At 40.3% G+C, this 14558-nt stretch overlaps 1 protein-coding gene across 1 annotated transcript; it reads left to right on the top strand.

Annotated features, from left to right (window-relative positions):
• Window positions 1-1051: 1051 nt before the first annotated feature.
• On the top strand, window positions 1052-14269 carry MRPL1 (mitochondrial ribosomal protein L1; the record flags this gene model as incomplete). Its single annotated transcript, XM_010012498.1, has 7 exons — window positions 1052-1295; window positions 2356-2439; window positions 4009-4080; window positions 4316-4427; window positions 5666-5766; window positions 11580-11661; window positions 14106-14269. Coding segments are annotated over 7 exons (859 nt in total), but the record flags the coding sequence as incomplete, so codon positions are not given.
• Window positions 14270-14558: the final 289 nt, after the last annotated feature.

Here is a 14558-nt window from a genome sequence, read left to right as displayed (position 1 = left end):
TGTAGCCCTCGGGGGTCTCTGGGTGGTGGTTTCGGTGTGTGCAGCGTTGCTGTTGGTGGCATCCTGCAAACTCTTGAAGAGACGGCCTGGGGAGAGGCGTTCTGAGCTGGGCGTGCAGGGAGCATTTTGTGGTACTCTTGTAATAATGAATGCAGCAGGTTTGCTTGGTTATTTTTGCTGCGTGCTTTTGGAGGGTACAGCTGCGTTACGGCTCAAGGAGTACTGCCAGCACAAAAGCTGGTGAGCTTATGGAGCTGGCTTCAAACAGTTCCTCTTCTTGTTGTAGGCTGCTTTTTATTGTTTAATTTGTTGTCTCTTTAACATTACAACGTAAGTGGGAAAAATAAAAATTATTCCTGCATACGGGAGAGTGAAGTGTGCTGTATCCCAAGTGTTCGGAAGTGTTGCAGGCTTGTTCACCATAGTTACTAGAGGAGTGGAGTACCTGACTATTACTTTAACTATTCTTTAAACTTGATTTGAGAGGCTTTGAAAATAGGGAGGAGAGTAAGGATTTAGGCTGGTGTTTGTTAACTCCATGTTCAATGATACAGGAAAGGGAGGAGAAACCTTTTTAGAAAGGTAGGGCTGCTATAGTTCACTCTAATAATAAGGAAAACCCTGCAGCTGTGGCTCTTTGTCATTACCAGGAAGGTGAGTGGGAGTTGCTCGGTTCAGAAGCAGCTCAGGCACAGTGCCTGCTACCAGCTCATGTGAAGGCAAGACCTGTGAAAGCTGGTGTGTTAATCTTCAACTGGTTTTGCTCTCATACAGCAAGAGGTCCTTAATTTGGTTTGGTGCTGCACAAATGTGGCCGTGTTGTCCGAGAAGCTTAATTGCCTTCAGAGCTTTTGATTTCTGAGGGTTTGATTTCTGTGTTGACCATCTGAGACAAGTAACTGGGATGAACTTGGGGATCCTGTTCGTCTTTGTGTGGGACCTCATTAACTAGTTGTTACTTAATAAATGACATGTAGCAGCATCTACTTTTTTCTCTGGGAATATGTGCCAAACCCCTTGGTTCATGACCTAACAATATATGTTGTCTCAGACCTGCAAAAAAAAGTTCACGGAAGACCAAGCAGGCAGAGGCAAAAAAGAAACAAGTACCCAGGAGGCGGCCACTGCTGACCAAGCCCGTGGATGATGTCTACCTGACGTGGCATTATGAGCGCCCATCCTATGAAGTGGAAAAGGCTGTGGGGATGCTAAAGAAATTTCAGGAGCTGGACTTCACGTACCCCAAACAGTTTGTCTATATTAATGCGTTCCTAGATATGGCACTACAGAAGAAGGTACGTTGGAAGTGTTAACAAATGTTGATACTTTTATTTCATTAACATGGGAAGGCTGAGTTTTAAGTGCAGAGCAGATGCTGCTGTTGTCCTTCCTGGCTGCCTCTTGCAGCTTCTTTGTCAGAATAATGTGGGCTTTTACAGGTGGCTTTGTGCCTTTATACGTGTGTAATTATACACCATTCCTCACGCTTCTGAGGTGAAGATAGCACCACTGAGGATTTTGAAAACAGACTGTTATATGACCAAAATTCATGTATGGACAGAACTGATCAAACTGAGGTTTGTATCTATGCAGGCTTTTCAATTAAAGATGTGTTCCCAAAATCATGTACGTATTTTGTTCTGGGATGATTGTTACTAGGAGAATCGTAAGGACAAGCTTCTTTCTGCTTCTGTCCTTCACCTTGTTTGGATTTTTTTAAAATAATGTTCCTTGAAAATACGCTATCACTTGTTTGCCTGTGACCTTTTTGATTTTAAAGTTGTCAAGCCCTCTTCAGTCTTTGCCTAAATCTTTTGCTTCCCTCATAAGTAGAAAACAGGCCACTTGAGAGTTGGTTTCTTCACATGTGTAACTAAATATGCCTTTGATATTCCAGGGATTTTGAGCTAGAAAATAAGCTCATGCTCAGTAAAATGCAGAGCTCTTGCTCCTGCTTTCAGGGGTTATGTGATGTTCTTAAGGCTCGATGACAGACACACGAGGTTTGTATTGGCTGTTGCATCAGAATCAGTATTTAATAAGATGCGACTGTAGCACCTCGATGTTTGTTACTGACTGCATCCGAGCCTGGTAGCAGTCCTGCCCTGGAGTCACTGACCCGAGCAAGCTCCAGCATAATTATTTCATTGTCACTTATGTTTAGACTTGAGTGTATACTGGACATAAAAAAGCAGTCAAAACTTGCACCTTGTGCTTGTTTGATATGACCTCTGTGCAAGGAGATTGTGGGTAAGTTTGCTATTTAGGGGAGCGACTCTGTGCAGGTGTGTAACTTGCCCTTAAGTCATGATTTTATTTTTTTTAATTTGTTTTAATATTTTTCTTTCTTCTTAGAAAAAAGTGGAACCATTTACAAGCACTGTTCTTCTTCCATATCGCTTTTCAGATCAAACAAATAAGGTCTTGGTTTTCACAGAGGTGGGTAAGGCTGAATTACTTGCTTCATATTCTTTCTGTATCTAGCATACTGTTGCAGCACAACTAGTACTATGCAACACAACAAGTACTATGCCTTTTGTCAAGAAGACTCTGGGAATGCTTTACACAACTCTTAAGTCTGTCTAGGATTCGCCTTCAGCAGCGTCTTAATGTATTAATAAGCACCTTAAAGGACTTCCTTCGTCTTGATAGGTTTAAGTATACATAGATGATTCTAGCAATGCTCTTAGGGAGTAAACATCTGCATAGATGTGACTAAGGAAGAGGTGATTAAAGATCATTTATAGAGTAAAACCTTTGTGACCTTTTTGTAATACAGGCAGATGGTTTAGTGTAGCATCCACGTCCAACCCTCCTGTTTTAAGCCTTAGTAGGCTGTGCGGATTAGAAGTGGGTGTTATTCAGGCACATACACTGTAACAGGATACATGTGGGGGAGAAGAGGAAAGTAACTCCTCCTTAAAAACCCTAAACAATTTAACATCCCTTTGCCCTGAACCCTTTCTCTGCTCTCCTAGGAGTTCAGTAATGTGAAATGGTGTGGAGAGCAGTTGTAGCATCTGCATGAGACCAGTTTCAGCCTCTGCTGCTGTCATTTGCCAGTTAATCATTCTAGCAGAATAAACATGCATGCACCTGTGTGAGATTTTCCCAGAGAACTGATGTAGCTGACTACCCTTTGGGCTTCAGTTTTGTAAAATTCTGTACCTGAGCTACAAGCGGAGAATCCTCCTGCGGAATGGATTCAAGCACAGGCGACCCAAGCAAGCCAGGTTCTTTCGTGCTGTGTCACAACCTTCTCTCTTCACTCAAATTCATGTGGGCTAAGAGATCTCATGCTTTGTGAAGGGTGTATGCGTGGAAAAAGGTTGAGCAACTGAAACACTTAGTGCTTTGGGATGAAAGTGTGGAGCTTTTCAGTTTATTCCTGTAAGGAAAAGTTGATTCTGGCTTTGCATTATGTGTATCTGCTTGTATTGAAAGCTTGAGCCAAAGTTTTTACAAAACTGATGCCTTTTTCCACGTTTCAGAAATTTTAATTCCACATTATAAGCAAAACCTTGCAGAGGACAGATGAGGTTAACTTCTAAATGCTCTTTGAATCCCAAGTGCAGTAGCACTTTTAGAAGTTGAATAGCCTTACTTTGCAGTGGGTTTTAGTAGCATGTTCTGAGCTTTTCTTTAATCTTAGAGTAAGATGTTGGGTCCATCCAGTGGATGGTTCATTGTAATTTCCAAGGGATGGAGGTGGAAAAGGGTTTTGATAGAGCAGCTCAGGAAATGGGATGGGCTTTTCTCCTTCTTCTCCAGTACAAGTTGAATTAAGACTTTACTTTTTTGTTTCTTACTGGGAGGTGGAATAGAGTTGTTGCTGTTATATTAAATCACCAGCATTAGGTATTTTTGGTTGCTGATTGTCTCAAACCATCCTTCTTAGCCTGCAAATAGCCTGGGTTTATGCCCAGTTGTCCAAGATAAATCACCTCACCAGTGCTGTTGATACAGTACAGATGTTACTGATATTCTTACTTCTTTTTCTCTCAACAGAATGAGCAAGAAGCTGAACTAGCTCGAGAGAACGGAGCTGCTGTTGTGGGAGGAGTTGAATTAATCAAATGGGTATTTCTTTATTTTTTTTAATTTGTTTTAAGATTTATTTAAATATTCTGACTTAAACAGTGGTTGAGGAGGGGAGGGAGTAAGAAACCTCGTGTCCAGTAAACTCTGGCTTGAAGTTAGCAGCCAATATGAAGAGCGAGAGATGGGTTTCTATGCTTGGATATGCTTGTAGGTCAGCTTGTGTGCTGAGGTAATTTATTGTGTTCCTAAATGTATTTACTTGTTTTTATTGTAGATTTTGGAAGATGAAATCCAAGCAGACTCTTACATAGCTGTTCCTGAAATAATCCCTAAGCTAATACCATTAAGGAACAAACTCAAACGGAAATATCCAAGTACAAAAAGAAGTAAGAAGCAGTTTGTTCTTATAAATCTCAAATACTGAGCAAGATACAGCTCTAGAGGTGACACCAAAACTTTTTTGCTGAGGTTGTGTAATTAAATTGAGTGTTTGGCTGTTTGTGACTGAAATGCTTGTTTTAGATAAGAGCAGTTTTAGGAACCTAGAACTGCGCTTTTCTCCCGCAGCAGGCAAGTGTGGGTTTGGAATCAAGAGAAGTTTGCCTGCTCGTTGCCTCTCTACTTCTTAGTCCTGATGAACCCTAATAGTATTGTACAATTACTCAAGAAGGCAGAAACAGCTTGCAAAACAGTCTCTGAGGTAGTTGTGTTGTTGAACTGTCGTGCAATTGTTTGGAGCCCAGTTTCATGACTGCTACTGCTCCTTCTGCCTGTTCATTGCTACTCAGCAATGGAGTTATTTAAGCTTTAGCATTTTCAAATATGGAGAAAATGAAAATGGTCTGTCCATCAAACATAGAGCTGTGTGAAGCACTCAGTCTTTAACCCTGCTCCAGCTGTCTTCATGTTTTACAAACTGCAGGCAGCAGTTTTAGGCTCCTAAACATTTGAGACAAACCTATGAACCTGTCCAAAGCATTGCAACAGAGAATACTCCAGATATTTCTTGGAACAAATGAAAGTTATATTATGCCATTATGAATTTACTTGGACTGTAGCTTATCCAGGGCCGATTTGACTTGGAGCCATCAAAAGATGTGTGGGAGAGGTAATGTTTGTATTAGAAGCGATGGAGTGACAGTGTAAATCTGTCACATGAGCCCTTGCAGCTGTGGTAAGAAACAGCTCTCTTGGCTTGTGGGAATAGCTGGATCGGGTCAGTGTGTTCCATGTAGTATCTAACTTTGCTGTTACATAGTTGTAGACTTTGTTTTCAAGGAAGACTTGGAGCTTGTTCTAAACGTAACTAGGTTTTGGTCTTTTGAGACACTTTAATTGTGTTGGGTAATAAAGCTTTGTTTTATATATACACAAACAGGTTCTTTATTTTAAGTGAAACCTTTATGTTTCCTACTGTATTAGCTCTTCATGTCTGCTGATGAATGAGGAAGGAGGGAAGATAGAAATGATTTAGATAGTGGGTGTGAGGGCACCATTGTTCATCAGAGTATGTTTTTAGTGAGTTTAGCTGCCTTAATGAAAAGATTGGATTCTCTTTTGACCAGTATCACACTTAGCCACACTAATAAGCACTTCTGGACAACTTTTTTGCTTTTTGTTTTAGATTCCCTGGGCCATGATATTCTCAAAATGCTGCAACTCTACAGAGACGGTCTTGAGTACGCGGTACAAGACGAGTGTGTAATCAAGACAAGAATAGCAAGAGTAAGTTGTATATAGAGTGCTTAAGTTTCTTCTACTGAGCAGAGCTGAAGTTAGCATTAAAAGAGGGGAAAAAACATGGTTTTAATCTTTGTGTTCTTAAGATTCTAACTGTTCTTTGACTGACCTGTGAAGCAATTAGTACACTTAGGCTTCTTGTTACGGCTTCAGCTGATGTCAGCCCTGTCTGTTGTTGATGTGTGGTCATGGAAGATGGCTCAGGTAATATTGAGAGCAAAGCATACGTGATGCTAAGAAGTTAAGGATGCCAAGAATGGGATCTGTATTTGCCACTATATTGGCAAGGAATTGTAACAGTGAACAAAATAGAATTAAAAAGGTACTATTCCTAGTAATCTCCTTGTGAGTTGACATCTTAACACAGGCTTTCCTTTCCTCTTTGCCTCCTTAGCACCCTTCCATGAGCAAAATAAAGCTTATTTGATATTCTCTTAAGTAAATAAACTATGGGTTGTAAGTACACAGTCAGTATGTGCAGGTGGATCAAAAAGTGTTTGCTTTAATTTAATAATTAAAAACTTTTTTTTTGTTTGATAACTTTAGCTCTGGACTAGAGCAAAAAGCAAGAACTGTTTGCATTACACCTGGGATATAAAATTAATTTGTGCTTTGCTGTTATGGAGGAAATTGAGTTATATAAGAATATATTTTCTGTCTTCTTTGATTTCTTTTCCCTGCTCCAAACTGTGTGGTTTGTGTTCATTCTGTTTTGTCTATTTGTAATCCTGCCTGATCTTTAGTTTTCCTTTAACTGATACTGGTACAGAAAGGAAGTTTACAAGATAAGTAACCAATGAAGCTTTGTCTGGTGGAGTTAGAGATAAGCAAGTTTATTAATTCTGGCTAGCTGCTCCAAGTCCTGCATGTGAATTTCAAGGGCTTTCTTGTCTACATGATAGTAAAAACTGAGGGTTATGAGACTACTCTGCTACAGTTTGTTACATATTTCACTTTGATACAGGCAGGGGTGTCTTTAACTGTTTTGTAAGTTTAATTGACAGTGTGAAATGCCTCGAATCCATAGGTCATTTGTGGTTTTTAGTATTCTGACTGTATTCTTCAGTTTTTCCTCTGGACTGCTTAAGCTTCAATCACTTTATACTGCAGGTCAACCTAAAAATACCCCTGCAAATTAAACTTATTGCAGAGTTTTTTCTTGTATAGTAAAGAATAAAAACCAGGTTTGGGATAAAGGTGGATGAAGAGTGCTGATGTATTGACAGTGTTCAGTGCAGTTGCAGTTGGTTCTGCTTTGTGTGGTGTCTTGCAGCTGTGGCTTGAGTTTCTGAAGTTCAGACCATGCCCTGTTGGCAATATGAGATCTTGGTGTTACATATTACGTTAGGTTCTGTGCCTGGGCAGTGCAGCCCTGCAGCTCCATGGCACTCCAGAAGGTTTGGTGCAGCCAGAGATAACTGCTGTGCAAGTAAACAAGATGTCCTCATGAATGAACTCTTCATCTTGGATCAGAATGAGTGTGGTGAGGGTTTGTTTACAGAGTTCTTAGGTGCTATGCTTGTTTCACCTGTGTGACAGAGGTGACTCCAGCACTGCACGCACAGCGTGACATGCTCTGTCACACTTGTGTGTGTTGTGTGCAGGGGCATTACTCAGTGGTTGTGGCTTGTGTAAGAAGTCTCCACACTCTCTAGCTACTATCCTTAACTGACCTAGTTTTCCTACTGTTTGCACAGCGGCGCTGGATGGAAATGGAATGCAGGCGAGGCTCTGGGAGGCTGAAAGAGCCTTGAGTGTTACACATATCAGCTCACCACTAAATCAAGAGCCTCTAAAATTTAAATCTCATCAGTGAGGAAAATAATAATTTATGAATTACACAGAAGTGTGAAGATCTATTGCCGTATTCCAGACAGGAGTGTAGATGTTTCTGGGAGTCTGCCAAGCTAACGTTGCTCGAAGAGATGGTTTCCCTGTAGTGCTGCTGTCTCATGTTGCCTGTTAGCTCAGTTTTGGCCAGTAGCTTGATGTAATGCTGCACTCCCACAGCGGTCAGCAGCCTCAGTGGTGTTGTCTTCGTAGTAATTGCAATGTCTTTGAAAAGCTCAGTTAATTAGTAAATCTGAAGTTGAGAAACTGAGAATGTAAAAATCTTACTCAAAGCTGTGGAGCTTAATGCAGAAGGGAGACAAATGAGAACACTTAGGATATCTCCTTCAGATTGAAGCTATCTGCAGAGGGCATTTTTTGAGGGTTTTGACACAAGTCTGGAGTCTAGACAGGGTGCTGTTGTTCATTACAAGATTTTCTTTGGAGACTTTGAGTTGTCTTGAGAAAAATACGGAGTTCAAATGTGACATCAGGAAGGAATTCTAGCATGTCTTACTATCTGGAGAGAGTTGCCTGTGAAGTGGTTCTTCTGTGGAACAGAGTAAGATGGTTTCAGGAGGTGAGACCTTAAGGTTTGTTCGTAAAGATGCCTTTTCTGGAAAGGGACGTGTATGCAGGAGCAGTGTTCTTATTCACAGGGTTAAAAGCATGAAGAGTCATGTACTGAAGTGGAGAGATCTCAAACTTGGTACGCAGGATGTGCAGCTAGATGGAAGTAAGAGTTAAGGCAGGAAACAGAAAGGTCACTTTGCGCTGGAAGTAGCATCTACCTCCTTTGGCTGTTCATGGGATTGGAGGCCCCAAGTGCCAGTGTCTCTTCAAAGAGAAAAGACTCGTGGATCCTTAACTCTGAACTCCTTAAAGGAGCAGGGGAAAACAATCCCACAGTTGAGGGAGACGTGTTAAGTCTTGCCATTTCAGATGCTCAGGAACTGAAATACATGTATTGGGGGATGAAGGGAATAACACAAAACGCATAGCTGTCTTTTGGTACATATTTGAGCTGTTCTGTATGTGAGACACCACATGGAAGAGTTTGCCTGTCAGCAGTGCTGTTTCTAGACAATTCCAACAGTTGACAAGTCCAGGATGAGAGAGAGTTTCAGCCATAAATTGTGTACCTTGGAGTTGAAGGTGTTTGTGTTGTAGAAGATGAATTAGCCTCATCCTTTATAGCCTTTGCATCTGCAGGACTCGCTCTTTTTGGACGGAGGTTGTTTGTGCTCTTGAACTTTAATTGCTGAAATGCTGGGTTCTTTTCTTTATTGCGTGTGATGTGCACACTCGTGCTGCTTCTGACGTGTGGAACAGCTCTGCTGTGTCTGCTTGTGGGTGTTCTTACTGGCTAATTTCTAACTTTTATTTTCCTGCCCTCTGATTCTTGAAGCATGGAGTTAAGCAGCTGACAATAATCTTGTTTGGCAGAGCATTAATCATTTTGGGTTCATAATTCCTCATGTTCTGTCGAGTGTTTCTCCCCTGCCATGACTGCCATTCCCTATGTGTGTGTTACAGATGAACTGCCTGGTGGTTAAATCTGCAGTACAGTTTCAGTGCTCTGACTGGTCTCTCGATGCAGTTCCCTAAATACAGTTCAGAAAAGCATTTCTGTGGTTAAAGCTAGTCTTTTAATAGCAGGACATTTTTTGTTTGTGTATTTAGCCAGCAAATAGCTGTGTGGCTCTTCTGTGTATTCACTTGCAGTCTTCTAAAGATCCCCTAGAAGGTTAGAAGTGTTGAGATGTGATGAATCAAGTTTTAAAAATGGTCTGTTCTGGGGAAGCATGTGCAATGCTCAGTATTAAGAGGCAATTTCCCAGTAGGCAGCAGAGTTAGTGGGAGGCCCCTGTAAAGACAAACATTATATGTTCCTTTTTAAAAGGAAAAAAGAACAGCTTTGCACCTTTTTACACCACCTTATGCTGCTCTAAGGGGGAAGTGATCTAGACTTGAAATAGTAAGACAGGTAACAATTTCTGTGTTCCGATGGTAGTGTATGCTGTCATTTTCTAAGGCACTTTGTGATGAGGTTGTATTTATACAAAGTGGACTAGAGACTAATTGATAGTTGCTCCCTCTGCAGGCATGGTCATTCTTCAGGGAGGCTCAGGACTCAAAGATCTTACTTATTTTAGATATTTGCTTGTATTTGTTGCTACAGTCGATCTGAATAGAGTAGCTTGCACAGCCCTGAAGATCTGGTCCCAAGCACTTGTGTCAGGCTGCCAAAGGCTTGAATTCAGCTAAATATCGAAGTGCTGATACACAGTGACTGTGTGTACACAAGAATTTACTGGGGAATACTTGTTTGGAAGCTGAAACATTTACTTGGATGTGAAAGCTATTTTGAAATGCTGGGAAACCTCTGAGCATTACCTGTCTTCATTATGGAGCTGTTGGCATCTCAAGTAGATGATGGTTTGTGACCTATTGGGATGTGCCATGTTTTCTGACTGAATGCAAGTCACTCTGTCCTATTTTCCTATCCTGACAAATACAGAATATTAATTAATGCCTTATTTTGAAATGAGTCTTGTCTTGTAATATGTGGTGTTTCTAAATCTTTGTAAGAAGTTGTAATTGCAGAGCAACTTGCAAATTCTGTCTCTTCTGAATGCTTCTAGACTTGGTTATGGATGAGGAATGTCAGCTAGCTCACTGAAATTGTACAATTGAAGTGTAAGGTTGGAAAGAAATGCTATTGAAACCTTAATTTGAAGTATAGTTTCTAATTAGTTATTGCCAATTACTTGTTTTGTTTAAATGGCTTCTTTATTTTTAATTCAGTACAGCATGGTGACTCTGGCACACAGTGAAATGCTCAGCATTAATATGTCTGCTTAATTTATGGGTGATGAAGCACTTTGCAATCAGTGTAACAATGATAAAGACAAATGTCTTCTGGCGTGTGTAACAGAGGAACTGCATTTGGGTTGTAAGTCCACTGGCAGAGCATAAGGAGATATTAATGGACTAGATCTGGAGGAGAGTAGTCGAGCATGACAGCATTTCTATTACAGTGTAATGTGTACATTTACAGATAAGTGAGATATTAATAAAATCTGCTTATATTACATGGGGAGGTGGCAGAGAGGAAGAGAGAACACCAGTGATACCTGTATGCTCCCCTGAAATGGAGTTAACTCTGAGGAAAATGCTATTTTTAACTCCATAGCTGGAACTTGTGGAAAAAGAACTCAATTCTTCATCCAGAGAAAGAAATGTGGATAATATAGGTGAGACCAGGCAGCAAATTAAATCAAGCATAGCAGGGCATTATGGCAGCAGAACATTAAGTCTGAGAAACGCACATTAAGCTCTGCTGGAGCTGAGAGACAGGTCAGCCCTGGCTTTGATCTGGGGGGGTTCAGGTTGGCATCTTACTTGATCATGAGTTGTATGTTCTTGAGGAGAGTCCAGATGAGATGAACAGCAGTCATGGTTTAAGGGAATTGGTATTTGAGGGAAGATGGAGGTATTAATTTTTTGGCAACTGTGCTGGTTCACTTTATAATTTTTAAATGATTTGTTTGGCTCTGTTCTTAATGCCTTCAATTTTAGATGCCTTTTTGTTTAGTTGATCTGTTTTGTGGTCTTCCACAGCTACTTCTTGAAGCTTCTTTCCTCAAATTCTTTAATAAGATTTTTGAAAAACCACTTGTGTATATACATATTTTTTTAAGACTTTTCACCTCTTTAAGGCTACATGTTGTTACTGAGCTGTGGGGATTTAATGCCATGAGTAGAAACATGGAAAGTCATGATGAGCGTATAACCATGTATAAAATACTTCTTTTTGTGAGTCATTTGGATAAGGCTGTTAATGGGATTTCTAACTCCTTAATGGCACGCTTATTCAACAAAGGTTGAATAAATATATACCCAGTGATTTAGTTTTATTAATCTTGGGTATAAGTATCACCATGGCTAACTTTACCCTTTTTCAGCTGGATATGCCTACTGAGCAGATAATTGCGAATCTAAAAACAGTTATCAATGACATCTGCACATTCAAGCCCTTGACTTATGGTAAGTAGCTGTTCTTCTAATGACATAGTTGAAATTAGAGCAAATAAAATGTAGAAATTACTGTTCTTTACCGGGTTGTCATTAAATGACTGTGCTGTTCTGTCTGCCTTGGGCTAGGAAGAACTGAATTGTGAACTGTAATCGCACCGCAGCACTATGTAAGTGTCTTTGTAAGGCAAGCAGTAAGATGATGTAAAAAACTAAGTTTGCAGGCTTGATGCTTAAATAGATCAAAGCCACACAAGGAAATCCTCATGAGACATGGACGTCTTCAGCATCTGTGTGCGTTGGTTGACCCCGCTGATATGACCCTCTTGTGGCTTAACACAAAGAATCCGAACTCAAAATCTACCTGCAGATGCCGTAGTTAAAACTTGTGCATCAGTTAATATTTGTCTGCCTTGTTTGCAGGTATACCACCTTTTTTTTATCATTTATTTATTACAAAGGTATTTTTTTAAATTCTGTTGGGAAAGCTGTTAATTTTTGGGTTTTTAGTTCCTTAGCAAAAGGATGAGGTTACAATGGAATAAAGGTGTGAATTCTGCATGTTGTTCCTGTGCGCTCTGCCCACTCTTCTGAGCAAAGAATGTGAACAATTAATACACTATCTGCTCTTTGTCATAATGAAGTAAACTTTAAATCAAATGTCATCTGCTTAGCTGGAGTGGAAATGGTTATTTATGACCAGAATTTTGTGGTTGAATAGCCTTGTTTAGGCTAAGAGAACAACTTTTTCTCTTAATATTGAATTAATGTCTGCAAAAAGAATCATCTTGCATCTCCTCCAGTGACGCTGTTAATAGTAAGTACTGTGCACAGAGAGAACAGACTGCAAAAAGCCAATTACATGTGCCTTCAGAAGCATTTCAGCCCAAATGTAAAAAATAAGGGGTTGTTTGACATGAAATACAAGAAAACAGAAGCAGAAAGTGGTGGTATTTTTGTCCTTATGGAGTTTATATGTGAGCTACACCATCCTAGTTAAGTAAGGGTAAGCTCTTCTGGTTTTGGTAGCATTTCTACTGATTTTGCAGTATGCATCTTGATTCTTGTGGTGGGGCTCTTACTGGCTTGGTTAAAAATACTTCCTGGTTATAGGAAGCAAACGTGGTAATTAACACATCTTTGCAGCAATGGAGTCTAGATGTGCTTGCTAACTCGATTGCTTAGAGCTAGTTTTAGATACCTGTTCTATAGTTCCTTTCAGACTTTCCATATGGGATATGTAGTTATCACTAATATGGCATTCCCCTGCGAGTCACTTGATCTAATGGAAGACTGAAAATACCACCAGGCAAATGTTCTCACAATATAATGTAGATCTATTTAATCCTCCATCAGGAAATCTGACTACTTCCATAGCCGTTCTTGTGAGAAGGTTTCCCGCAGTGTTTCATGGAAGGATCCTGAATTAGGAATGGTTTCTTTAGTGCTCTTAGTCATGGAGGAATATTTGGGTGATCAACAAACTTCCCCCCATACTTGCCAATCAGTACCATTCCTCAAAGTTGAGTTTGTAAGCTTAAATTTTAAACGCAATAGCATGTGTGCCTTTAACATAGTAGAATGCAGCAAACTGTTCTTCCTTGCCAACACGTAGAGAGAAAGGAATGTTTGGCTGATGGGTGAAGGAACATCATGGGACTGATAACAACTAAGGAGACAGTAAATAAGACCAAGGATGCTAGCCTTAAAGATAGCAGAGTGGTGCCCAACATGGACCGAGACTGGACCACAACAGAAGCAAGGACATACCAACGGCTAACTCATCACTAGGACCTTGCGAGCACGCTCAAGCACTGAGGTCATTCAGTAAACTCAGTGAGGAGGTCTGTCGGCGACCACCAGAGACCCCCAGTCAGCAAGAAAGTGTATGCTTAATTAGAATGCCAATATTATAATCAGTTCCCGGAAATCTCATGAATATGTAAATAATTTCCTGGAAATGCTGTAAATATGCATGAGTATGCTAAATATATAGTTGCTGCAGCAAGTAACAGGCACGCTTACCTTTGTGAAATGATTCACTTGTGCACCCAGTGCTGCAATAAAGAGTACTTGCTTTCTAAAACTCCACAATGAGTCTTAGAGAGTTTCTCCAACCAATGTTTACAGTAACAAGTTCACTTGTATTTCATGTGTTGGAGGAGTGTGTGTGTGAAGCTTCAATTGTGTTTTTCTAAGGCTTAGGGGCACTTAGGTCAATCGCTGGTGAGGTACTGAAGGAATCATCAAATTATACCTTTTAAAGCACCAGAGTGTAAATTCCATTTTGATCCCAGTCTGCTGGGGTGGATGTTAAACTTGGTGCTGAAGGGATGTGTGTGCTTGCATAGTTCTGGTTCTGCTCATGTGCTTGACATAGTGTGGATTCTAAGATGAATCAGCCTGGAGACATGTAAAGTGGTGGTGTGACTGAGTTCGTGGTCTTTGTTTTCTAGGTCCTTTGGTGCAGAGGTTGGTGATTAGATCTTCCACCAGTGAAGGTTTGCTATTGAACCTTGATGGACTTCTGCCTCAGGTGGAGAAAGTAGAAGAAAAAGAAGAAGAAAAAGATGCGGAAGATAATGAAGAAAAACATGTCCCGGAATCTGCTAGTACCTGATGTCTTTCCTTGTAGATCTGATGACCAAGCTTGGAAAGCAAAGGGTGTAATTGAAATCATACTTTATGAAAAGAAAGAAATAAATCTAACTTGTGAATTCCACCTGTAAATTCTGTGTAATAAGAAACATTGTCACAAACGGGAGTCTGTTCTCAAGACTGAAGACATTTAAATTCTTTTTGTGGGTAGCTGAGAGCTCCCAGACTTGTGTGTTGTTGGGGTTTTTTTGGGTTTTTTTCTTCGCATATAACAGTTTTTACTTTAATAAAAGTATTTCTGTAACTACTGA

Source organism: Nestor notabilis, unplaced genomic scaffold (genome assembly GCF_000696875.1).
Source record: "Nestor notabilis isolate BGI_N333 unplaced genomic scaffold, ASM69687v1 scaffold7754, whole genome shotgun sequence".
In the NCBI taxonomy this organism is placed as follows: Eukaryota; Metazoa; Chordata; class Aves; order Psittaciformes; family Psittacidae; genus Nestor; species Nestor notabilis.
The sequence above is the reverse complement of the archived record's forward strand: the minus strand, read 5'-3'. Positions and strand labels throughout refer to the sequence as shown.